At 43.2% G+C, this 24,372-nt stretch overlaps 1 protein-coding gene across 1 annotated transcript in view; it reads right to left on the bottom strand.

Moving 5' to 3' along the window:
- Positions 1-1,820: 1,820 nt before the first annotated feature.
- APC (APC regulator of WNT signaling pathway) overlaps positions 1,821-24,372 on the bottom strand; it is a 192,579-nt gene continuing 170,027 nt past the window's right edge. The window contains exons 13-16 of the mRNA XM_045020885.1: positions 23,119-23,196; positions 19,493-19,609; positions 10,300-10,514; positions 1,821-9,261 (exon numbers count right to left, since the gene is read on the bottom strand). Of these exons, the coding sequence (XP_044876820.1) occupies positions 2,679-9,261; positions 10,300-10,514; positions 19,493-19,609; positions 23,119-23,196 (6,993 nt within the window). The 3' untranslated portion in view covers positions 1,821-2,678. The remainder of the gene's footprint in view (positions 9,262-10,299; positions 10,515-19,492; positions 19,610-23,118; positions 23,197-24,372) is intronic.

Raw genomic sequence — 24,372 nt, 5'->3', positions numbered from 1 at the left:
GACGGCAGTCGTGGCTCAACCACGGACGGTGCCGGGGAGCGTGGCGGTGCCGGACTCGACGGCCCTTGCGGCGCCGGAGTCAACGGGCCGGTGCCCGCCTGGTGCACGGCCACCGCGGGAGTCGCCGGTGGCGCAATAGTTTTGGCTGAGTCCTCAGCGCGGGACTGAGCGATCGCCTTCGCCAGCCTGCGCTTCCTAGCAGGCGAAAGGGAGCAGTGCCAGGACTTCGCAGTTGCTGGCTGAGGCTGCGGTGCCGCAGCGGCTCGGAGCAGCTGGTGCGCTCTGCACCGATGAGGCTCTCGGTGCCGGCCCGGCCGGTGCCGGGGGCTGCAGCGATGCCTCCATGAGGAGCTGCTTAAGTCTATTGTCCCGCTCCTTACGTGTTCTCGGCTTGAAGGCGGAACAGATCGGACACTTGTCTGTCCGGTGACCTTCGCCGAGGCAACGAAGACAGGCGTCGTGCGGGTCCCCGATCGGCATAGACCTCTGGCAGATTGCGCAGGGCTTAAAGCCCAGTGCCTTGGGCATGAGCCCGCACCGGGGGAGGAAAGGGAGGGGAAACCCCCCTAACCTTATCACTAAAACCTAACTAACTAACTAACTATAACAACTATCTACACGTACTATGAACGAACTATATACAAAAAACCTTTAGCGAGAGCTAGGGTAGTGGAGGACGGAGAGCACTCCACAGTTCCAACTGGCCGTCACGGGCGGTAAGAAGGAACTGAGGAGCGGACGGGCCGGCTAGGGTATATAACAGGCGCCATAGCGGCGCCACTCCAGGGGGCGCCAGCCGGCCCGCCGGAGTTGCTAGGGTAAAAAAGTTCCGAGATGCCGTGCACGCACGGCGCGCACACCTAACTGGAATGCATAGGAGCAATCACTCGAAGAAGAAAAATAGATTAATTTCAACAGTAGATCAAGTGCAATGGCTATGAATGCCATATAGTCAGTACAACTCTCTCATATACTGTTAAACTGACATGTTTGTATGAGTGCCTCACCTCAAGGCACTTGATGTCAGGAGATCCTGAATCCTGATACCAGTAGTTAGATTGATGATTTTGTAATAACAAAAACCAGCTAAATTTCAGAAAAGCTGAGTTGCTACTCCTGGTTTGATCAATTGTGCATAAACATGTCGATATATTTGTGCAGAGGCACTTTATTATTTATCGGAGGGTTTCCTTCAGAAACAGTGCAATAAGTATCTCTACTTTAAACCAAAGCTCATTTCACTTCAAAAGGCTTCAGGCATTGAATATCATAGTTCAGGACCAAATCTGATTTTTTAACCAAGAGACTGAAGATTTAATATCTTAGAGCTTATTCCCTCCGCCCCTTAATTTTTTCAAATAAATCCAAAATGTATGGAAGTTTGAAATCAGAATAAAAAGTTGTCAGACTCCCAATTTCATACTTTCCCAATTTAAAAAAAACAATATAGAAATAACCATACTTTTTTTTTTAAATCTCCATGTTATACACACAATATTGCTGGCTATGCAGTTGTGAAACAACTACACTTCTTGGCTTCTAGATATACTCTGCCTTAAGCCTTTTTATACACCCGAGATGCGTGAAAGTCTGTCAACTGCAAATAGAGTACAGAAGACCTAGGGCCTAATCCTGCAACCCTTACATGCATTTTAACAAACCATATATCAATGGAGGATAGAAGCCAGAGAACATGAGGTATGTCTAAGACGTGCTGGATCAGGCTTTAAGTCTAAGTGCATTATACAACATATTTTAAGGTGACATCTCAAAATGAAATATTGATTTCTTCAGCAGTACAAAAGTAACACACAACAAGATTTACATACAGTAATAATTTATTCTGAAATGTTCATTTTAGTTTCTGTTGAGACATCACCCACGTCTCATTAATAAAAGAGCAGCCATCTCACCTCAAATACCAGAATATACAACAAGTTACAGCATAGCAAAAATTCTACCTACTTTCAGATAAAATCTAGTTCAGGTAAAATAATTCTGTTCAAGGTTTTACAATTACACAGATTTCCTTTTTTGCAGAACACAAAGAAAGTGTAAATTGTTACACTATAGCTATCTATGCACATTATGTGACCACAGAAATGTTAATCATTACTTCAGAAAATGAACCATCATTTCCATTCATGCAGAAAAGCAGGCTGGGAAAGCTTGTTCAGCAGAAACCATATTACTGTGAATTTCACAGCCACATGATTAATTATAGGGTTAGATGGATTCACAAATACCAAAACTGAGTATATTTTTTGCATAAATAATACCAAATTTTCCCTGATGTAGTTTAGTCAGTTTGTAATCAGATTGAAACAGCAATATAGTTGTATTATCTCTATCTGTAAGTGTTCATTATTTCAAGACAAGCAATATTTAAAGGATCATGGGATGGGATGCTAATTAAATACATGTAAAACATACTGTACAAATATACTTGCTTGTAGCGATTTTATTCCAAACTATCAATCAGGTATCCCTCCAAAATATTACCAGTGAAGACAAAGTATACTATCAAATATGGCTTCCAGAACAAGGACCCTCTACAAGAATCAAACCTATTTACAAAAACAAACAAAAAACCCCAATCCCCAGTCTTTTAAAGTTTCATTTGAAACAAAATTTCTACATAGCACTTGCAAATAATACATCATTTTTTTAAAATTTATTTAAACAGAAGTCACCAGGTAAGACCCAGAATGCCGTTTAGGACTTTGAGTTCCACTAGAGTCTGTATTTTCAGTCTTTGAATCTCGTTTCTTTGTGCTGTTATTTACTGGTGTTGGTATCTGTGATGGCCGAGCAGAACCGTTGTCCGCACTGCTCTTTCGTGGACTTGGATTGTAGTTGAAAGGAGTCACTCTTGCTGCAACAGCTCCACTAGGTGAACTGTGTTTGCTTGAGCTGCTGGAACTGAATGGTGTACGTTCATTAATAACGCTTTCATTGGTCTCTGAGGCAGGAACAGGATTACTCAGCACAGGTTTTGTTTCAGTTGCCTTCTTATCTGGACTATCTATCTGAATGAATGAATTCAGGCGATTTTCTAAACCCATCATGCGAACAGGACCATTTCCATTCCCTGCATTTTGTTTTCCCTGAATATCTTTAGAATCTTTACCATTTACATTCCCCTTCTCTAACACACTGTCAATAACTGGGGGAGTATTTCCAGTAGGTGATCGTCCAGATCTAGGATTATTAATAGGGCAGTCCTCAATCCTCACCCACACATCCTCAGTCTTAGAGACAGCAGGTGCCATCTGGTAAATTAAAGATTTTGAATCACCACCATTTGTAGCATCTGAAGAGGAATTATGAGAAGGATTACTCATTATTTGAGGAATTTCATTTTCCTTTATCTTTCTCCAAGTCCCTTTTGCTGGTACTTGACTTTCTTTAGTTTGTATGTGTCCAGAAAAAGAACTTCCATGTTGCTTTTCATCTTCACTTTTTGCCTTTTCACTAGATTCTGAAGACGCAGACAGAATTGAAGAAGAGCTTCCAGTTCTACGCCAAGTACTAACACGAGGAAGCGATGAAGAATGCTTACTGTGCTCACGCTTCCATGTTCCTGATCTATTGATTGGCAGTCTAGATGGACTCTCAGAATGAGAGCGAGCTATATCGTGACGTTTTGCTGGTCTCCCATCATTATATTCTACAGAAGGGTTAAGAGTAGGAGGTAATTTTCGCCAACCACTAGCCTGTACAGTTGAATGAGAAGATAAGGACATATCAGGAAGTGATGGACTTAAAACTGGGGTCTGTATTTGGGATCGGGTGGGAGAATCGGGTCTAGAAGAAGACAAAGATTCAAATGAAGCAGATTCTTCTAATTTCCTTCGTAGAGTTGGACTTGGAGCTTCTTTAATAAAAGTTGACTGGCGCACTAGAACAGGTCTCTCTGATCTGTCAGATTCACTTCCACTGGATTTTGTGGATGACATTCTAGATAGTTCAACCTTTTTGTTTGAGCCACTACTATTAAGAATTTGGTTCAAACCTTTTGAGGCAGACTCACTTCTGGGAATACCACTGGCACTTTTGGGTAATCCTGTTTGTTTTGCAAGATTTTGCTGGCTCATCTGTCTGCCTGGTGATGTGTATGACATTCGTCCTGAACCCGAGGACTTAGTTGAAGCTGTACTAGGAGATGAAGTCCTTGGCAGCTGAGATAGTTTGTTAGGAGGGCTTATACCATTTCTGCCTGGGGAAATTGAGCTTCGACCTGGAGACTGCAGAGGTCTGCTTAATGGCTGCTGCTGAGGTCTAGAAGGAGTGGAATCTCTAGATCCTGACCTAGAAGGTCCTTTACTTGACCCACTCTGTTGAGATGGCTGCCTGGTTATAGGACTTGGCTCTGATTTCACTGATGATTTGCCTCCTCTCGGGGAACTAGTGGAACTCTGGCCTTCATTGGGACTTTTGGAAGCTGTGTTCTTGAGTGGGGGCCCTTTTTTTGAAACTGGACTTGTACTGGAAGAGCTATTTCGAACTCCTGGAATGTGAATCATTGTCCTACCTCGTGAGATTGAAGGCATATTTGTTTGCTGGGGCTGCTTCAACTGGCTTGAAACTTCTGAATTAGAGCGAACTTTTCCTGTAATCATACTTTTATACACTTTCTTTCCTCCTTTGATTCCTTTATTTTCTGACTCTACTTTTTTAGTTTCCAATGTACTTTTCTCCCCTGGTTTAATAATTCTTGGACCTTTATTACCAGTAAAGGGTTTTTCTTCTTGGTCTGGAGTAAGATGAAATGGTGACCCTAAAGAAATTCCAGATTTTAGTGAAAGAATGGAATCAGAGTCTGATGAAGCTTGTCTAGACAGTGAAGCAGCAGCAGCTTGGTGTAAGCTGCTAACTATAGAATTTGCACCTTCTTGAATAGCTTTCCAATCAAAGTTCTCTGAATCAGGTGAGAAACCATGCTCTGAATCAGGCCTCTGTATCTCTCTCAAATCTAGTGTCAGGTCTTCTGCCAATATACCACCCATGTTTCTGGAACTATTCTTTTCACTTTCACTCTTGACTCTTGAGGGCTTTTTCTTTTTAGGCATGGCAGAACTAATGCATTCCTGCAAAAGGTCATCTTCTGAGTCAATACTAAGAGAACTAAGAGAACTGTTTCTAGAAAAACAAACAGGTGTATCTTCAACATGAAATGATTTGGGTGCATAACCAGAAGCCTGTGGTCTATTTGATTCTATCTGTGAATCAGGAGGTTCAGCTCGTTTTGTAGGTTCACTTTCTTTGTTGTTGTTGTTTTCTTGATCAATATCACTGAGAGAACTCAAAGATGAATTGCGAGAAAAACAAACGGGGGTATTTTCGATAGCAAAATTCTGCATTTTCTCATCTGTAGCTGCACCTCTGTCTGGGATATCTTTGGATGGTTGTGGGAAAGAGGTTTGCTTCTGCATCAAAGTTTTAGGATGACTTCTGCCTGTTGGATGTTTTTGACCTTGTGTCCTACTAGTTGACTGCTGATTTGAAGTCTGTTCTGTATCAGTGCAAGCTTTGGTTTCTGTTTCCTTAGTTTCTTTTCCTTTTCTTAATTCAGCCTTCTCCCTAGAAAGATCAACATCATCATCATCAAAGTCTAGTGAACTTAGTGAGTCATTCCGTGAAAAACAATAAGGAGTCCCCTCAATAGGTGTGTAATGATGAGGAGAATCAAATGCAAAGCTTCCTCTTACACGTTCCTCATTATTTGGAAGTTTATCATTAAAGTCTCTTGAGTTATTTTTGAAGATCTGTTTCTTTGTATCTTTGTTGTCTGAATAGGTTCTTTCATTACTAAAATTACTTTTTGGCTCTGTGTGTTTTCTTAAGCGTGCTCTGTACTCATTACTTTGGGGCATAGGCTTTACTGGAGATGTTAGCTTCTTTTTCTCACCTTCTGGTTGATTTTTACCACTTACAGATGAAGATGCTGATGCTTGTTGAATCTGATCCATTATCTTTTTTACCCTGAAAGGTTTGTGGCTTTTTCCTTTTGGCATAGCAGAGTTAATGCACTCTGCAAGAATGTCACCTTCTTCTGTTTTGTCATCATCCAATCCTGAGGTAGACACAGTTGAGTCTTTCCCTCTTTGAGCATCATCTGTACTTCTACCTTCGGTAGGAATGGTATCTCTCTTTTCAAATTCACCTGATTCTGCTCTTGTACCCACATTCTCCACATTGGCCAACTCATTTGGTGGTGATTCTATTGTGAGGTCACTCAGAGATGTAGCTGTTGAAAAATTTATTGGTGTACCTTCAACACAATACACACGTGGCATATCATCTCCAGGTGTAAAACTAACATGCTTTTGAGACTGTAATCTATTTTGTGAAGGGAGGAGTTTGTATACTGGCAAATGGCTTGGCTTCCTGGCTACAGGAGGAGGTATTTTTGAAGCAGTTGTTTGAGAAAGCTTTTTGGATTTGCGTGAAGATTTTGTTGGCATAGCAGAAATAATACATTCTTCTAATATTTCAATATCATCATCATCAGAATCATCTAGTATATCCTTTTCTGTTTCAGTAGGCTTCTCTGCTTTCTTCTCTTGGTTATCCTTTGTATCTTCTGGCTGTTCAGATTCTGTTTCATTTCCATGGTCATTTTCATGAACAGGAGGCATTATTCTTAACTCTACATCTTTCTGTATAAATGGTTCATCAAGACTCAGAGCACTTAGGCTGGAGGAACAAGAAAATCCATCTGGGGTACTTTCTGTAGCAAAATGTAACAATGTATCAGCATCTGGCAATACCTGAACTCTTTGAACAGCTGCATTTACAGCTGCTTGTCTAGAACCAGACTCTCTCTTCTCAGCAATAGGTACTTTACCTTTAGCTGTTTCTCTCTTTACTGGAACTGCTTGAGCAGGGGGTGGGGTTTTACTTCTACTTGGCGGCATTGTTTGTCCAGGGCTATCCGGAAGATCACTGGGGCTTATAATACCACTTACCATTCCACTGCAAGGCTCACTTTGAACAGAGCTAGCAATGGAACGGCTTTCAAAACTATCCAAGGAACTTACAGAAGTACATCTGCTAAACATGAGTGGAGTCTCCTGTACGTAATGTTCTGGTGGACTTTTAGGAGTCTGAGCACCGCTTTTTGAAGGAGATTTGGCACCTGAAGAAAATTCAACAGCTTTATGTCTAGATGAATCAGAAGGAGATAAACTGGAAGCCTGAAGTCTATTGGATTTTGTTCTAATATGTTGTGATGTTGATGGGACTTCACTAACTGCACCTTCAGTTGACAGAGTCACACTATTGTCTTTCAGTTCTGCTATCTGCAGAGTGTTACTGGCATCTGTTACACATGTGGCTTGATCACGCCCTATTTCATCTTCAGCCGAGGACAAAGATGACAAAGAGCTACATCTTGAAAAACATATTGGTGTATCTTCCACACAATAAGTCTGTATAGTTTCCTGGTTGATGGAGGGAGTCTTACAGGAGGCAGGCTTCTGAGCATGCCCCCCTCTCTGTGCAGCACTTGGATGAAGTTGATTCTGTCTCTTTGAGCTAGCTGAGGGGGCTGATGTGTTCCCACTACTTGATGAGATGTGGTCAGTTTTAGTGCTTTGTACTGATGAACTCTTTGAAAAAGAAAAAGATGGCTTCTGAGAAGAGGGAGGAACTTCTGTTGAGTATTTCAGACTATAATCAATAGGTTGATCTACATGGTGCTTTTCTTCATTGTACTTTATACTGTAATTAGTCGGTCTGTCTTCTTCATCTTCATGTTGTTCCTCCTCAGAGTAACGCTCACTGTAGTTGGTTGGCTTATCATCATCATAATCATCAACCTGGCACAAGGACTGGTTTACTTTCTGATTCATTCCATGAGTAGCGCCTGCTCTGTTTTGTTCTGAACTGTTGGATCCTCTTGATCTGAAAGGATCTTGCTGGCCAAAAGGCGACTGGTATTTCATGTGATTATCATCACCACCTTCAGTATATCCAGAATAGGTCGTACTTTGACTTCTTGACTGCCTTTGTTCATTTTGTTTAATTTCATCTTCTATTATATGTTTAGGTCTTGCCCATCTTTCATTCTGTGAGGGGCTTTGCCTTCCAGAATTCAACTGTTCATCTGAATATTTAAGACTGTAATTGATTGGAGTGTCCAATTCTCCATCATTGTCATCCATATGATTTGCGCTATGTATCTTGTGAGCTAAATCAGCTGGATATTGTCCATAACTGCAAAATTTACTTTCATCATCTTCAGAGTAAGACTCAATGGAAGGTTTCATTTGACCTCTTTTACCATAGCCATCACTACTGCTGACGCTATTTAAACTGTCATTTGAAGCTCTCTTATATTCCATTTTTGCATAAGGCACAGGACATGCCCTGTTTGAATTCTCAGATTTAGGAAAGTTATAAGTGTTCGAATGGGCATGGGCAGTGGATGTTCTTCTTAATGCATTCCTGTCTTCTGTCAAGCAGTGCATTTCAGCTGTGGATCCAGAACTTCTGTCTTCTTGTGGAATATGCATATTCGTTACTTCTTCCATTACTTTGGCAATCTGAGCTGCGGCAGTAGAGATCTGCATTCCTATTCGCTTAGAGGCGTTCCCAGCATTTTCTGTAGCTGGGTGATAGCTGCCTAATCCCATTGTTCTCTCTCTGTCCACACTTCTGTCCTTTTCAGATCGAGAGTTTTCTATATTTCCTCTATTGGATGAAGAGGAGCCAGGCAACACTGTAGTATTTAAATATGGCGAAAGTACAGTCACGTTACTTGTATTAAAACTCTCGGCCCTGCAAATTCCATCATCATGTCGACTAGAATCCAAAACATATTCGCTATACAAATTTTGCTTATGTCTCTGCTTATTACGGTGAGATGTTTTGGGACTCAAATTATCAATGTTGTCAAAAGTCTCAGACAAATGCTGAGCATCTAACTCTGCTTCCAGTGCCTTTTGCTTTCTAACATGAAGAGAGGGTAAGCTTGAACCTGGAGACATAATATTGGCATCCTTATACTTTGCAGGCCTATTTGCCATCAGGTTCCTTAAAGCTGCAGCACTGCCCATAGCTATCATTTTGTGCTTTGAATGAATGAGGTTTTTGAGCATGCTAACTGCTCCCATATCCCACAACGCTTCCTGGTCCTTTGCATTTCGTGCAGAGAGGTTCCACAGGGTCCCACATGCATTACTGACTATTGTCAAGCTGTGTGACTTCAAATGCTGTAACAACGTTTGTAAGCAGCTGTTCTCTCTCAAGATTTGCCTGGAATTAAGAAGTTGAAAGAAAAAAAAATCAGTAAGTAGCATTTCAACAAGACAAAGAAAAACCTATCAAGGCTGTAGCCAAATTTTGTCCTTAATCAAGATAATATTATGATTTCTGCAGCACAAAAGTGTGTTACTTTCCCTAAACTACAGTCTGAATATCAAGCACTTTCTATTGCCATTATCACTTCATTTCCTCTCCCCCCCCCACCTTCCTCTATGTCAACAGTCTTTTCCCAGGGGTTTCCTCTGGCTGACCAGATGGATGAAAACCTATCTTTGCAGGAGATGCTAACGTTACTATTCAGCATTTAACAAGCAAAACTGATACTGCCAGGGGTGAAAGTAACTTAAAGGACTTACCGGTATGCAAGGAGGCTGGGGTCCTGGGCAAGGTGGGTGGGAGTGGCTCTGGGCCCCTGGAAGAGGTGGGGCTGGGGCCAGACTCGCCCAGCCATCCCTTCAGTGCTGCCCGTCCGACTCCGCCCAGGGCTCTGGCAGCAATTTAAAGGGCCCTGGTGGCAATTTAAAGGGCCCGGGGCTCCGGCTGCTGCCGCAGTATGGCATACCGGTAAGAAAGTGTCTGCCAGTACACAGCCGACCGTACCGGCAGGGTCACTGATGTGGTGGTGGGGAGGGGCAAAAAGGGCAGCTGCCCTGGGGCCCGGCGATTTAAAGGCCCAGGGCTTGCCGGGGCTGCTGCCCCTTTTCCTCCCTCCCCCCAGCAGCCCTGCCGGTACCGTCAGCTGTGTACCGACGGCGACTTTCTTACCAGTACGCCATACCAGACCAGCTTACTTTCACCTCTGGATACTGCATTTACCTTTTCATAGACTATTACTATCTAAATGGATGGTTTTCCTCACCAAAGTCTTTAAAAATAAAATCAACCTTGATTACGATACTTATTTGGTACATATAGTCACATTAGAACACTTCTTTATGAATTCTCTTGTAAATACATTTCTGCTACAGAATTCAGATTTTCAGAAAAAACATGATGCTTGTTTTTTGTAAAACCAGATGGTGCATTTACCTGTGGTCCTCATTTGTAGCAATCAAGCTAGAAACATTCCGTAGTATTCCTCCTCCACTTTCAATGATGGCTAAAGTATTTGTCTGGCTTCGGTAAGTCAATGTGCCAACTAAAAAGGCAAGAGCACCATCCACAGCACATATATCAGCTTTATTCTCAGTGCAATGAGCTGACAAATTCCATAAGGCACTCAATACACTTTTTAGGGTGGATTCCTATGACAAGAGTAAAAATGACACAATTAGACCTTGGGTTTTCAACATGTTGGCCATGAGCCTCTGGGAGATTCACAAACAAGTTTCAGGGAGGTAGCCATCTTTCTCCCATTTTCTAACTCTAATGGTTGCAAAGATAACCTTGAAAATGTGAACAAAGCATAAACTGATTCAGTGATGCCTGCCTGAATCTGCATGATAAACAAAATAAATAGTATTTTTCAATTCACTTCATACAAGTACTTCATACAATCGCTTTATCATGAAAGTACAATTTACAAATGTAGGCATTTTTGTTACATAACTGCACTCAAAAACAAAACAGAACTTTAGAGCCTTCAAGTCCAATCAATCCTACTTCTTGTTTAGCCAATCATTAAGAGAAACAAGTTTGTTTACATTTATGGGAAATAATGCTGCCCACTTCTTAATTACGTCACCTGAAAATGAGAACAAGCATTCACATGGCACTGTTGTAGCTGGCATCGCAAGATATTTACGTGCCACATGCGCTAACGATTCATAGGCCTCTTCATGCTTTGGCCATCGGATGTGCTTCCATGCTGATGACACTCATTAAAAAAATGTGATAATTACATTAGTGACTGAACTCCTTGGGGGAGAACTGTATCTCTCCTGCTCTGTTTTACCCACATTCTGTCATAAATTTCATGTTATAGCAGTCTCGGATGATGACATGTTGTTCGTTTTAAGAACACTTTCACTGCAGATTTGACAAAACACAAAGAAGGTACTAATGTGAGATTTCTAAAGATAGCTACCACACTTAACTCAAGGTTTAAGAATCTGAAGTGCCTTCCAAAATCTGACTAGGTGTGGAGCATGCTTTGAGAAGTCTTAAAAGAGAAACACTCTGATGCAGAAACTACAGAACCCGAACCACCAAAAAAGAAAATCAACCTTCTGCTGGTGGCACCTGACTCAGTGGATGAAAATGAATATGTGTTGGTCTTCACTGCTTTGAGCAGAACCTGTCATCAGCATGGACACATATCCACTGGAATGGTGGTTGAAGCATGAAGGGAAATATGAATCTTTAAGCTTATCTGGCAAGTAACTATCATGTGATGCTGGCTACAACAGTGCCATGTGAACGCCTGTTCTCACTTTCAGGTGACATTGTAAACAAAACGCGGGCAGCATTATCTCCTGCAAATGTAAATAAACTTGTTTGTCTGAGCGATTGGCTGAACAAGAAGTAGGACTGAGTGGACTTGCAAGTTCTAGAATTTTACCTTGTTTTATTTTTTAATGCAGTTTTTTGTACATAATTCTACATTTGTAAGTTCAACTTTCATAATAAAGAGATTGCACTACAGTACTTGTATTAGGTGAATTGAAAAATATTATTTATTTTGTATTTTTACAGTGAATACTTGTAATAAAAAATAAATATAAAGTGAACACTGTACACTTTGTATTCTGTGTTGTAACTGAAATCAATATATTTGAAAATGTAGAAAGCATCCACAAATATTTAAATAAATGTTATTCTATTGTTGTTCAACAGTGCCATTAATCACAATTAACTTTTTTAGTTGCTTGACAGCCCTACTATCTTTACATCCATTGAATTCTTCAGAAAAAAGCTTATGCATTCACAGAAGTCAGAAGACTCATTAAACAGCAACACCATTAATAAAGGTCTGATTGTCATTTTACTTGAAATCGCTAAATAGTGAAAGCTGCCAAGCCTCATAAATAGGGAAGCAGTGACTGTACTTTGTGTTTGTGGGATCAGTTGCTGCCAGTTAGTCAAAGCAACTCCCTTCTCCAATGATCTAGTCAGCTGACGTATTCATGAAATGGCTGCAAATATTTGGGAACAGCCATTTTGAAAGTTTAGGAGACCCTGTACTTAATACAACGAGAAGAAAACTACCAATGTATCTTCTTCTGCCTAACTTTTAATATTTGCCCAGCATGAGTAGAAAGGATTCCTACATGAGGACTTCCTGTTTTTCTGTCCAACTCAGTACACGAGATAAGGGAAGAAAAGTCTTTGAAGCCTTCCTACAGTTAGTTCTCACAACCGGGTTGAATTGGCTTTGTTTTTTTGTTCTTTGCACTGAAGGTTTCTGAGATATGACAGGTAAACACATGCATAGACTAATGACTAAAATCCTATCTACTGCACTACAAGCCATTCGGACATTTCGTGTAATTAATCATGGAACTTTGATGGCAAAGAAGATTTCCAGAAGAAATGAAATATGTACTTGATGAGGCTGTAAAAGCTGTGAACTTAATTAAAGGTAAGCCCAACAATGCACACATTTCACTATTTTAGGTGAGGAAATGAGCACTCAAGATCAGCAGTTCCTCTTCCACAATAAGGCTTTCATAGTATCAAAGTTTTGGATAACTTGTTTGATCTCACAGAAGAGACAAAGATTTCCCTTGACAAATAAGGCTGTGATCAGCATCAGCTTCCTCTGAATAATTCTCTTCCAGGGCAAGATATGACATGGATTCTCAACCCTAGGGGTCAAAACTCCCAGCATGGTTCTGAACAGATGTCAGGGATCGCAACCACCCTGCCCTTCCCACATTGTAAAATGGGAGAGGGTCTTGGCAAGGTCCTGGAATGGAAAAGGCAGAGAACTGGATGAGACTATTTTAGATAGCATTTGCTCCTTACATCCTTACTCTAAAGTGTACAGAGATGAATTTGTAATTCAGCAAGAGAAGTAAAAGACGGTTACTCACCTTTGTAACTGTTGTTCTTCGAGATGTGTTGCTCATATCCATTCCAATTAGGTGTGCGCGCACCGCGTGCACGTTCGTTGGAAGATTTTTACCCTAGCAACACTCAGTGGGTCAGCTGGGTCGCCCCCTAGAGTGGCGTCGCCATGGTGCCGGATATATACCCCTGCCGACCCAACGGCCCTTCAGTTCCTTCTTGCCGGCTACTCCGACAGAGGGGAAGGAGGGTGGGTTTGGAATGGATATGAGCAACACATCTTGAAGAACAACAGTTACAAAGGTGAGTAACCGTCTTTTCTTCTTCGAGTGCGTGCTCATATTGATTCCAATTAGGTGACTCCCAAGCCTTACCTAGGCGGTGGGGTCGGAGTGAGATGTCGCAGAATGTAGAACTGCTGAGCCAAATGCCGTGTCATTTCTGGACTGTTGTACCAATGCGTAATGTGACGCAAAGGTGTGGACTGAGGACCAGGTAGCTGCACAACATATCTCCTGGATGGGTACATGCGCCAGGAAGGCGGCAGATGAAGCTTGAGCCCTGGTGGAATGTGCAGTGAGGTGGCTCATCGGAACATGAGCCAGGTCATAGCAGGTGCGGATGCATGAGGTCACCCAAGATGAAATCCTCTGGGAGGAGACAGGTAGTCCCTTCAGTTGATCTGCCACCGCGACGAAGAGTTGGGGTGTTTTACGAAAGGGCTTTGTTCGCTCGATGTAAAATGTGAGTGCCCTACGGACGTCTAGGGAGTGCAGTTGCTGCTCCCGGCGTGATGAGTGTGGCTTCGGGAAGAAGACCAGAAGGAAGATATCTTGATTGATATGAAAGGCTGATACCACTTTAGGGAGGAAGACCGGATGTGGTCGCAGCTGTACCTTGTCCTTGTGAAACACTGTATACGGGGGGTCCACCGTGAGAGCCCAAAGCTCGGAGACTCGTCTTGCCGATGTAATGGCTACGAGGAAAGCTGTCTTCCAGGACAGGTACAGCAGCGAGCAGGTTGCTAGTGGCTCGAAGGGAGCAGCCATAAGTTTGGCTAGAACTAGGTTGAGGTCCCAGGTTGGGGCGGGGCGGCGTACTTGTGGGTATAATCGCTCCAAGCCCATGAGGAACCTCAAAACCATGGGGTGGGAGAACACCGAGCGGCCGCTTTCCCCTGGGTGGAAGGTAGAGATGGCCGCCAAGTGCACCTTTAATGATGACACCGCTAGGCCGTGCTGTTTTAGAGACCAGAGGTAGTCCAAGATGGTAGGGACTGGTACCTCAGTGGGAACAACATTACGTTGTTCGCACCAGCAGGAGAAACGCTTCCACTTGGCCAGATATGTTAACCTAGTGGAAGGTTTCCTACTACCCAGGAGTACTTGTTGTACCGAGGCAGAGCAACGTAACTCGGACTGGCTTAACCACGCAGCAACCATGCTGTGAGGTGAAGAGACTGCAGGTCTGGGTGGTGAAGTCTGCTGTGGTCCTGAGTTATGAGATCCAGGCAAAGAGGTAGGGGGATTGGGCTGGCCACCGACAGGTCGAGCAACATGGTGTACCAGTGTTGCCTCGGCCGGAGCTTGAGCAGGGCCCTGTGAACCAGCGGGAATGGTGGGAAGGCATAAAGCAGATGGCTCATCCACGGTATCAGAAATGCATCTGAGATGGAGCCCGGGGAGAGACCTTGGAAGGAGCAGAACGCGTGGCATTTCCTGTTCTCACAGGAGGTGAAGAGGTCTATGTGGGGAGAGCCCTACTTCTGGAAAACAGAATGGATAACGTCCGGACGAATCGACCACTCGTGAGACAGGAAGGATCTGCTGAGATGATCTGCCAGAGTGTTCTGAACCCCTGGGAGAAAAGATGCTACCAGGTCTATCGAGTGGGCTATGCAGAAGTCCTAGAGCTGAATAGCTTCCTGACAAAGGAGGGAGGAACGTGCCCCGCCCTGCTTGTTTATGTAAAACATGGCCGTTGTGTTGTCTGTGAACAATGAGACACAACGGCCTTGTATATGCTCTTGAAATGCCTGGCACGCAAGGCGGACTGCTCTCAGCTCCCGCACATTGATGTGCAAGGCCAGTTCCTGAGCTGACCAAAAGCCTTGAGTGCGGAGATGTTCGAGGTGGGCACCCCAGCTGAGCGATGATGCGTCCGTTGTCAGGGTCATCGAAGGCTAGGGCGGATGGAATGGCATCCCTGCACAGACCAGGGAGGGCGTCAGCCATCAGTCCAGGGAGCCTAGGATGTTCGGGGGGATTGTGAGGATTGTGTCTATACTGTCTCTGCCCGGCTGGTATACCGAAGTTTGAAGGGAACGGAGACGTAGTCTGGAGTGTTTGATCATGAACGTGCAGGCAGCCATGTGACCCAGGAGGCCGAGACAAGTGCGAGCCGAAGTTATCGGGAAGTTTTGTAGGCCTTGTATAATTGATACCATTGCCTGAAACCGAGGCTGTGGTAAGCAGGCTCTGGCGAGATTGGAGTCTAGGATGGCCCCAATGAAGTCTATTCTCTGTGTGGGAACCAGAGTGGACTTCTCTATATTGATCATCAGGCCTAGTCGCCTGAATAGGTCCTTGACGATGCCCACATGATGGGTGACTTGGGTCTCGGAGGTCCCTCGAATGAGCCAATCGTCGAGATACGGGAAGACGTGTATCCGACGACGACGGAGGGAGGCGGCGACTACAGCCATGCATTTTGTGAATACTCATGGGGCTGTAGAGAGGCCAAACGGAAGGACTGTAAATTGGAAATGTTGACGGTTGACCACAAACTGGAGGTACCGTCTGTGGGGTGGGTAAATTGCAATGTGAAAATACGCGTCCTTCATATCGAGGGCGGCATACCAGTCTCCGGGATCCAAGGACGGGATGATGGTCCCCAGGGATACCATGCGAAACTTCAACTTTATCATGAACTTGTTGAGTCCTCGCAGGTCTAGGATAGGTCTGAGACCTCCCTTCGCCTTGTGGATTAGGAAATAGCGGGAATAAAACCCCTTGCCCCTCGAGTCCTTCGGTACCTCCTCTATAGCTCCCATGGCAAGGAGCGTCCGTACCTCTTGCAAGAGGAATTGCTTATGAGAGGGGTCCCTGAAGAGGGATGGGGGTGGGGGCGAAATAAACTGGAGGTGGTATCCGAATTCTACCGTGCGTAGGACCCAACAATCCGAAGTTAGTTGGGTCCACATAGGGAGGAAATAGGAGAGGCGGTTGTAAAAGAGAGGGGAAGGATCCTGGGAAACAACTGGTACGCCGTCCTCGGGCGTGCCTTCAAAAGTTAGGTTTGGGTCCCGCGGGTGGTTTGGAGGGACCCTGATTTTGACCCCCTTGGGGTCCAGACTGCCGTCTGCAATTGCCTCAGCCGCGCCTTCTGCCGAAGTCCTGTCGTGGCCTAGGCGGGGGGTAAGGGCAGTGAGGCTGAGGACGGAAGGACCTGCACTGAGTCACCGGGATGTGCATTCCGAGCGAGCGCATGATCACCCTGTTGTCCTTTAGGCTTTGCAGCCTAGGGTCAGACTTTTCAGAAAATAGGCCTTGGCCGTCAAAGGGCAAGTCCTGTATAGTCTGTTGTAATTCAGGTGGAAGGCCTGACACCTGAAGCCATGAAATTCTCCTCATGGCGACTCCTGAAGACAGAGTCCTGGCTGCGGAGTCGGCTGCATCCAGCGAGGCCTGGAGAGAGGTTCTCGCCACCTTCTTCCCTTCTTCCAAAAGGGCAGCAAACTCCTGGCGGGAGTCTTGGGGAACTAGCTCCGTAAATTTCCCAATCGCTGTCCAGGTGTTATAGTTGTACCGACTAAGCAGGGCTTGCTGGTTTGCCACCCTGAGTTGGAGGCCCCCAGCAGAGTATACCTTGTGGCCCAATAAGTCCATGCGCCTAGCCTCCTTTGATTTTGGAGCAGGAGCTTGCTGGCCATGGCGCTCCCTTTCGTTGACCAATTGCACGACAAGGGAGCAGGGTGCACGTACAGGTACTTGTACCCCTTAGAGGGTACCATGTACTTCCGCTCAACTCCCAAGGCCATGGGCGGAATAGAGGCTGGAGATTGCCAGATGATATCAGCGTTTGCCTGAATAGTACGAATGAATGGCAAGGCCACTCTTGTGGGGGTGTCAGCTGACAAAATATCCACCACAGGGTCTTCTATCTCCGGGACCTCCTCCACCTGAAGATTCATATTCAGGGCCACCCGCCTCAGGAGGTCCTGATGTGCCCTCAGGTCAATTGGGAGAGGGCCAGAGGAGGATGTGACCGCCACCGCTTCATCTGGAAAGGAGGAAGAGGAAAGGCCAGGGACAAGAGGGTCCTGCGTGTGCTCCTGTTCTTGGGCAACGTCAGGCTCAGGTGGAACCTGAGAGTCTGTTGGCTGAATGGGAGCTTCCTCCATACCCGCAGGAGGGGGGTGGCTGACAGTCGCCTCTGGCACCCGGTGTTCCGATGGACCGGGCCGTGATGCCACTGGAGGCGCGCCTTGGGGGCTTGGTGATACGCCCAAGGTGTACAGAACGACCACTGATGGGGTCCTTGTTCCTGGGCCTGGGTCTCCTGGAAGACTCGGCTGGGCACGTCTGAGTCACGGTCCTGTGCATAGGAAGCACTGTCCGCGTGAGACGACACTGAGGTGTGTCTAGACGGCCAAGGGGGAGCTGAGAAGCCCTGGGAAGGGTCCCCGTCTCTGAACGATCTCTCTCTGTGCGGCACCGGAGAGCGGTACCGGGCGCCATACCGGTACCGGGAACGAGACCAGGACCTGCGACCGGATCAGTGCTGGGAGGTCGACTGGGATCTCGAAGCTCGACATCTGGAGCGGCTGCGAGAGGCGCAGTGCCGGGAACGGTGCCGGGATCTGGATCGGTGCTGGGAGTACTGGGCTGGCGAACGGGACGCTGATCGGTGCTGCAAGTGCGACCGGTATCAAGATGGAGAGTGGTGCCGGGACTGCGAGTGGTGCCAGGACTGCGAGTGGTGCCGGGACTGCGAGCGGTGCCGGGACTGCGAGCGGTGCCGGGACCGCGAGCGCCGAATAAAACTAAATACAACTATAGAAAAATTATAACTATATACACAAGAATTAGTAAGAAAACTACAAGTAGCTAGGGAAGTGGAGATCAGCTAAGCCGTGCTCCACTGTTCCAACGACCGACATGGGCGGTAAGAAGGAACTGAAGGGCCGTTGGGTCAGCAGGGGTATATATCCGGCGCCACTCTAGGGGGCGACCCAGCCGACCCACCGAGTGTTGCTAGGGTAAAAATCTTCCGACGAACATGCACGTGGCGCGCGCACACCTAATTGGAATTGATATGAGCAAGCATTTGAAGAAGAATCTAAAATTCAACAAACTAGCTTTCCCTCTATCTTTTAAATAGTTATGGTATTCCTGACAGAAAATTAACAATTATTTGTATGTGACGACTGATGTTTTTAACACGACAATATTTCCTTCTGGTGATTTAAAGTCTAAATTACAATTAACTTATAAATATATAGCATTTATGCCATATTTTAGCAGTAGTGGTAAAGCACACATGAGTAATAACTTTAAGGGAATAGCAAATGTTTATTTTAGCTTGTCTTTCTTACCTGAGAAGTAAGAAATATACTATTTTGATGGAGGTTGGCTGAAACTTTGTCGAAGCCAGTAGATATGATGGTCACCCTTTATTCAGGATAAATGTAAGAAGCAGCTAAACTCCTTTTTTGAATAAGATAGCTGAATCAATCATCACCCAAAACACAAATGACAAGCAAAGCCGGTTGAAAACTGAGCTATGCAGTTGGAGGGGTTTTGCAGAGTATCATTTGATGGAGGTGCGCTTACCTGTGAGTAGAAGTTCCCAAAAACATCCAGAAATTAGGCAGAGAGCAGCAGCCAAATATGTCAATTAGACAGCATGAGAAGAACTGAAAACATAGTCCCGAGAGAAAGTGAAGAGAGGGAGTTTTTTGGGCAATGGTGCTGGCTTGAAAGAGACTTAGAAACATGAGCAAAGGAACTGTTTCCTGTTTGATTCTAACAGTGTTTGGGGAAACAGAAATGTGTGTACATTTTTTGTAAATAATCAGGATTGCATCAAAGCAGTACCTCACTCCATCATCAATTCTTCCTCCTAATGGAAACAACCTGCAATATCCCAAATACTGGATATCCACTGCAGTCAAAAAGAGTAGCAATACTTTTTCTGTTGCATGCAAAAGAATAGGAAACATTCATACAGTCTCTTGAAAATATATCATACAATAGTCCTTTAAAACCTTTACCTTTTTAACTTCCAAAGCACATTCCATCAATGCTTTCACACTTCCAACTTCACGCAAAGTCTTTTTACTGTTTACATCTGCTCGCCAGGACAAATTCCTTAAAACACTTGCAATAACCTGAAAAATGTAAAAGGAAAATAATGTATCAATATATTTATTTCTTTACCAGATTACCATCACTCCCTTAATAACTGCTGGATGCCAAGAACAAGTATGTATTCCATTAACAACTGCACTTTCTCCAAGGCTGTACCTTAAAGTTTGTTTTTGGTTTGATGCCTGTCTTGGGCTCACAAGCAAATACAAAGCTTGATATCAAAATGTATTTGTTCAGTGTCAGTTGTGTGTGTGTATTTTTTGTTTTGTAAAAGAAAGAAATATTTTGTAGAGAAGGATGGTCTAGTGATTGAGACATTGGACTGGGACTCAAGACCTTAGTTCTATTCTTGCCTCCTTATAGCTTTCTTGTGTAACCTCCAGCAATATACTTGAATTCTCTTTTCTTCAGTTTCTCCATTTGTAAAATCAGGATAATATTTCTCTACCTCATATAGCTGTAGTGTGGCTAAATTTATTAATGTTTATACAGCTCTTTGAGGTCTTCTGATGGAAAGTGCTAGAAGTGCAAAATTCTACATTTTAATATAATATCCCCAAACTACAAATGGGCATATTAGACCAACAATCCATCTAGTTCAGATCCTATCTCTGAGACCAGCTTCTACCAGATGCTTCAGAGAAACATGCCAAAAAACCCAAAAAAAACACACACACACCATAGTGGACAATTATGGACAAACTAACCCTATCAAATAATACATAGTTAAGCCCTGAAGCATGAGAATTTATATCCCTTATTATAAGCAGGGCTAGTAGCACTGCCTATTATGGTTGCCTAACACTTCCCAGTTTAAGACCCTGTTTTCAGTTACTTTTAACTTTCAAAAAACTGTTTCGTCTCAAATTTTCCATGCTGGGTGTCTGCCTCAGGTTGAATTTTTTGGGGGGAAAATTTCAGCCAAAATGGTTCAGCTATTACTGAGAATAAGGGTAGGGAAAATAACGTTTTTTAATGTTAAAAAAATTCTGGTGAACTATTCTTTGGGGGACAAAGTCTCCATGCTTTAGTGTAGGGACCTGAAATTTGGCTAGGGATGGCCTATGTGACAGAGATGTGCCTTTTTACTGTCCATGTGAAAATTCATTCGACTGTGGCCAAGTTTTAAACCTTTGAAAAATCACAGTTCACACATACTTGTTAGAATTTATCAGTTAAAATCTCTGAAGATTCCATCCTCACTGAGCATGCTTGAACCTTTCACAGCTCCTAGTGCTGACCAGGCTGCGCCATGCACCATTCTCACAGAGTATGCTCCATCCCCTCACAACTCTTATGTGTAACTAAATTGTGCATGCACCATCCCCACAGAGCAACTGAGCATGCTCCTTCCCACGAATGCAAGAGCTAAGCAGGATTTGTGATGTAACTGCTCCGTCCAGTTGCCAGGGGGGCTGCCTCTCTTCTGTTCTCAGTGCCTCCCTACTTGTGCCCAGGTAGTAAGAAGGAAAAGGAGGAAGCACAAGGGGGCATATATGCACAAGGTATTTCCTAACTTTTCTGTGCTTGACTTTGCCACCTTAATGTTCTTTTAATGAAGTTGTTGTGTGTAGTAAAATATATCAGATACATTTCGCTATGGATGTTCTTATTATCCATGTGTGTGTAATCCATTTTTGAGTCTTGCGAAGCTCTTGGCCTCAGTGATATTTTATGGCAACAAGTCCTAGAGGCAATTATGTGCAGTTTTTAATTTGTTATTTTTCAGTTTCATTGACTGTTCTCTTGTTCTTGTATTAGGGTAAGAAGGAGTGCATAATTTACCTTCTTTATACCATTCATTATTTTATTATACCTCTCTCATATCCTCTCACTGGTCTCCTTTCTAAACTGAACAGTCCCTATCTTTTCAGTTTCTCTTTCTACTGAAGTCTTTCTAGACCTCTAAGGATTTTCCTCACCCATCTTTGGTCACCTTATAGTTCTGCAATTTTATCCCCTCCCATAGGCTGACCAAAGATAAATTTAGTATATTAGGTGAGAGCATTTTAATAGTTTCAATATTATTTTCTATCCCATTCTTTATATCTCCTAAAATTTTGTTTGCTCTTTTAACCATTGCTGTATACTGAGAAGTCCCCACAATGGTGTCCAGCACTTTCCCTCTGCCCTGAATAGCTTCAATTAATTAAGAACCTAGAAGTATATGAAGATTTGAAAATATTTCTTCCAATGTATATTCCCCTGCATGTGTCAATACAGAATTTCATCATGCTGCCTAGTCTTAGTTTTGTTAGCTACTTCTGAATATCCTCACAGTCTTCAGTAGTCTTGACTAACCTAAATAATTCTGTTATCTGCAGACATTGGCATCTCACTGATCTCCTGTCCTAAAATCAAATCAGGGGACATCTCATTGTTACCCTTTGTTGTCTCAGACACTTTCTCATCTACAATTACTTAGTTTCTTTAATAGCAATAGCTTGTAAGGAACTTTGTCAAATGTTTCTTAACAGTCTAAATTAATTCTATCTACTAGTGCTTCTTTCTCTTTATAATTCTTCAAATGCATCAACAAAACAGTAGATAAATAGAATTTTCCCTTGCAAAGGTCGTGCTCATTTCTTCCTATCATATTTCATCTAGGTGGTTTATTTTTAATTATCAAACAATTTTTCATGGTACTGAAGTAAGGCTTACTGGTCTAATGCCCAGGATCACTTGTAGCACTTGCTTTAAAAGAGTTGTTTAGAAGATTTGTATTAACTAAAACATTGGGCTAGATACTTTGGTGCAGCATGGCCACTTCGTAACAAATTGCTAGCTGGTTCTGGCCACAGAGCCTGCATATCTGATGCTGGGAGAATCACCCTGTCCAGTGTAAGGGGGATTTCTTCTTTGGAGTAGAGGCTTTTATACCACCATTCACTTGCTGTTGGCATAGGGGAAGTCTAAGAGGACAGGACGCCTGACCATGCTGTCCCCTATATTGCATTCATCCCCAGCTGCAATTTCAGTCCCTTAGCGCCATTAGCAGTCAGCTAAACAAGCACTTAGGCATCTCTAACTTATCCCAGGAAATCAGACTTCTATTCAAGGGCCCCAAGATCAGATGCATAAAGATGCATAAAGGTGACCTTTATAACACTTGTACTGCATGCTGTTTTGCCAGAAACCAGAATTTAGTCCATGATTATTAGGCTTTTATATGGTAACAAACATGTACACAGCACTTTATAGAAGACAGACACACATCCCTGCACCAAAGAGCATCTAATTTAGCACAGACAAGACAACTAAACCAAACACAGAACAGCAACTGAGGATAGAGAGAAAAGTGTTTTTGAAGGGAAAGAGAGAGGGCTCTTGGTGGACAGGGCATGGGAAACCTTAATGAAATCAAGCATGAAAGGAGGAAATGTAGAGATCATTAAGGATGATTGTGAGGAAATGTAAAAAGGAAATCAGAGCAGAGATGAAGAGTTCAATATAATGTGATGGAAGATATAGCAGGTCACAGTGAAAGGATCGAAGGCAGGGCAACTTCTCCTTCTCAATGAAAAATTACCTGCTGCAAGTCTTCACTTTCAGATTTTAATTGGGCAACAAGCGCTCTCATGCAGCCCTTCATAGAACACAATGTAGCCTGTTACCAAAAAAAAAAAAAAATAAAATAAAATAAGAGAGAGTCTATTAAATGAAAGATTAGGCAACTTGATGGTGCAGTGGCTTAATATATTAAACTATTCACCTGTGGTGCTCTGGGTTCCAAAAACAGCTTAATTATCTCAGTCTTCTAGCAGTAGACATTTGATCCACATCATAAACCACTAAAAAGTTTTGTAAGCACTATACTGTCAGCCTCTATTCTGGGGAGATCTGCAAATGGCATAGCTATACTAATCAGGGATCCAAGTTCTTCCTCCCTGATACCTGGAAGAGTTTACTAGCCCTGAAGACATTCACAGAGTGTTCCCAAAAAATACTGGATATTTTATTGGCTACCTAGACCTGGCAATGCATCATTACCTGTTATCTATTTAAATTCTACCTATAGGTATGTTTTCTCCTGATTATACTCCCCCCACCCCATCTCCTGCAGTAAATAATGTTTTGAAGCAGATCATCTTGACCTGTCTGAGAAAAAAAAAAAAAGACTTTTTAAAACTAGTAACTAAAAATTATGCAACTTGCATTAGAAATTAATCTAATGTTCCAAGAAGCAGGAGAACAATATACATTTCTTAAAACAGAAACAAGAATAAAAATAATAATATATCTTGCATAGGAAAACAATACAATCTAAATACTGTAATAATTTAGCTGTTTTGATATAGACATGGAAATCCTATACTAACAGGATAGTCAAGAAGGATATACATGGAGATTAATAATTGAATTGCATCCCACCTCCAGCTTTCCTTTTCTTCCTATCCTCCTGAGAGTCTTTCCCCTGGAAAACACTTAGCACCCTCCCCCCGTCCCTATGGGAAGAGGTAATGATTTATAACAATACAGTATATGGTTTATGTACAATATGTTGCTTAATATTGTTAATTCTGTAATAAGATACATATCTACATGTGCCAAGACAATGTAATTGTAATGTCGTCTTATAAATGACCCAAATATTAATAAATAAAATGTTCTTCATTTCCACAGACAAAAATATAATTCACTATTCCTTGGCTGGACAGTTGCGTTACAACACTCAGCATCTGGGTCTATGCTGTAAGATCAGTAACACTGAAATTACTGCATTTACTGTTCAAATGATTTTAATAGCCAACATTTCATAAACCATTTCACTTGTGTTAGGGAT

Source organism: Mauremys mutica, chromosome 6, assembly GCF_020497125.1.
Source record: "Mauremys mutica isolate MM-2020 ecotype Southern chromosome 6, ASM2049712v1, whole genome shotgun sequence".
Classification (NCBI taxonomy): domain Eukaryota; kingdom Metazoa; phylum Chordata; order Testudines; family Geoemydidae; genus Mauremys; species Mauremys mutica.
This window is presented reverse-complemented; position numbering and strand designations above follow the sequence as displayed.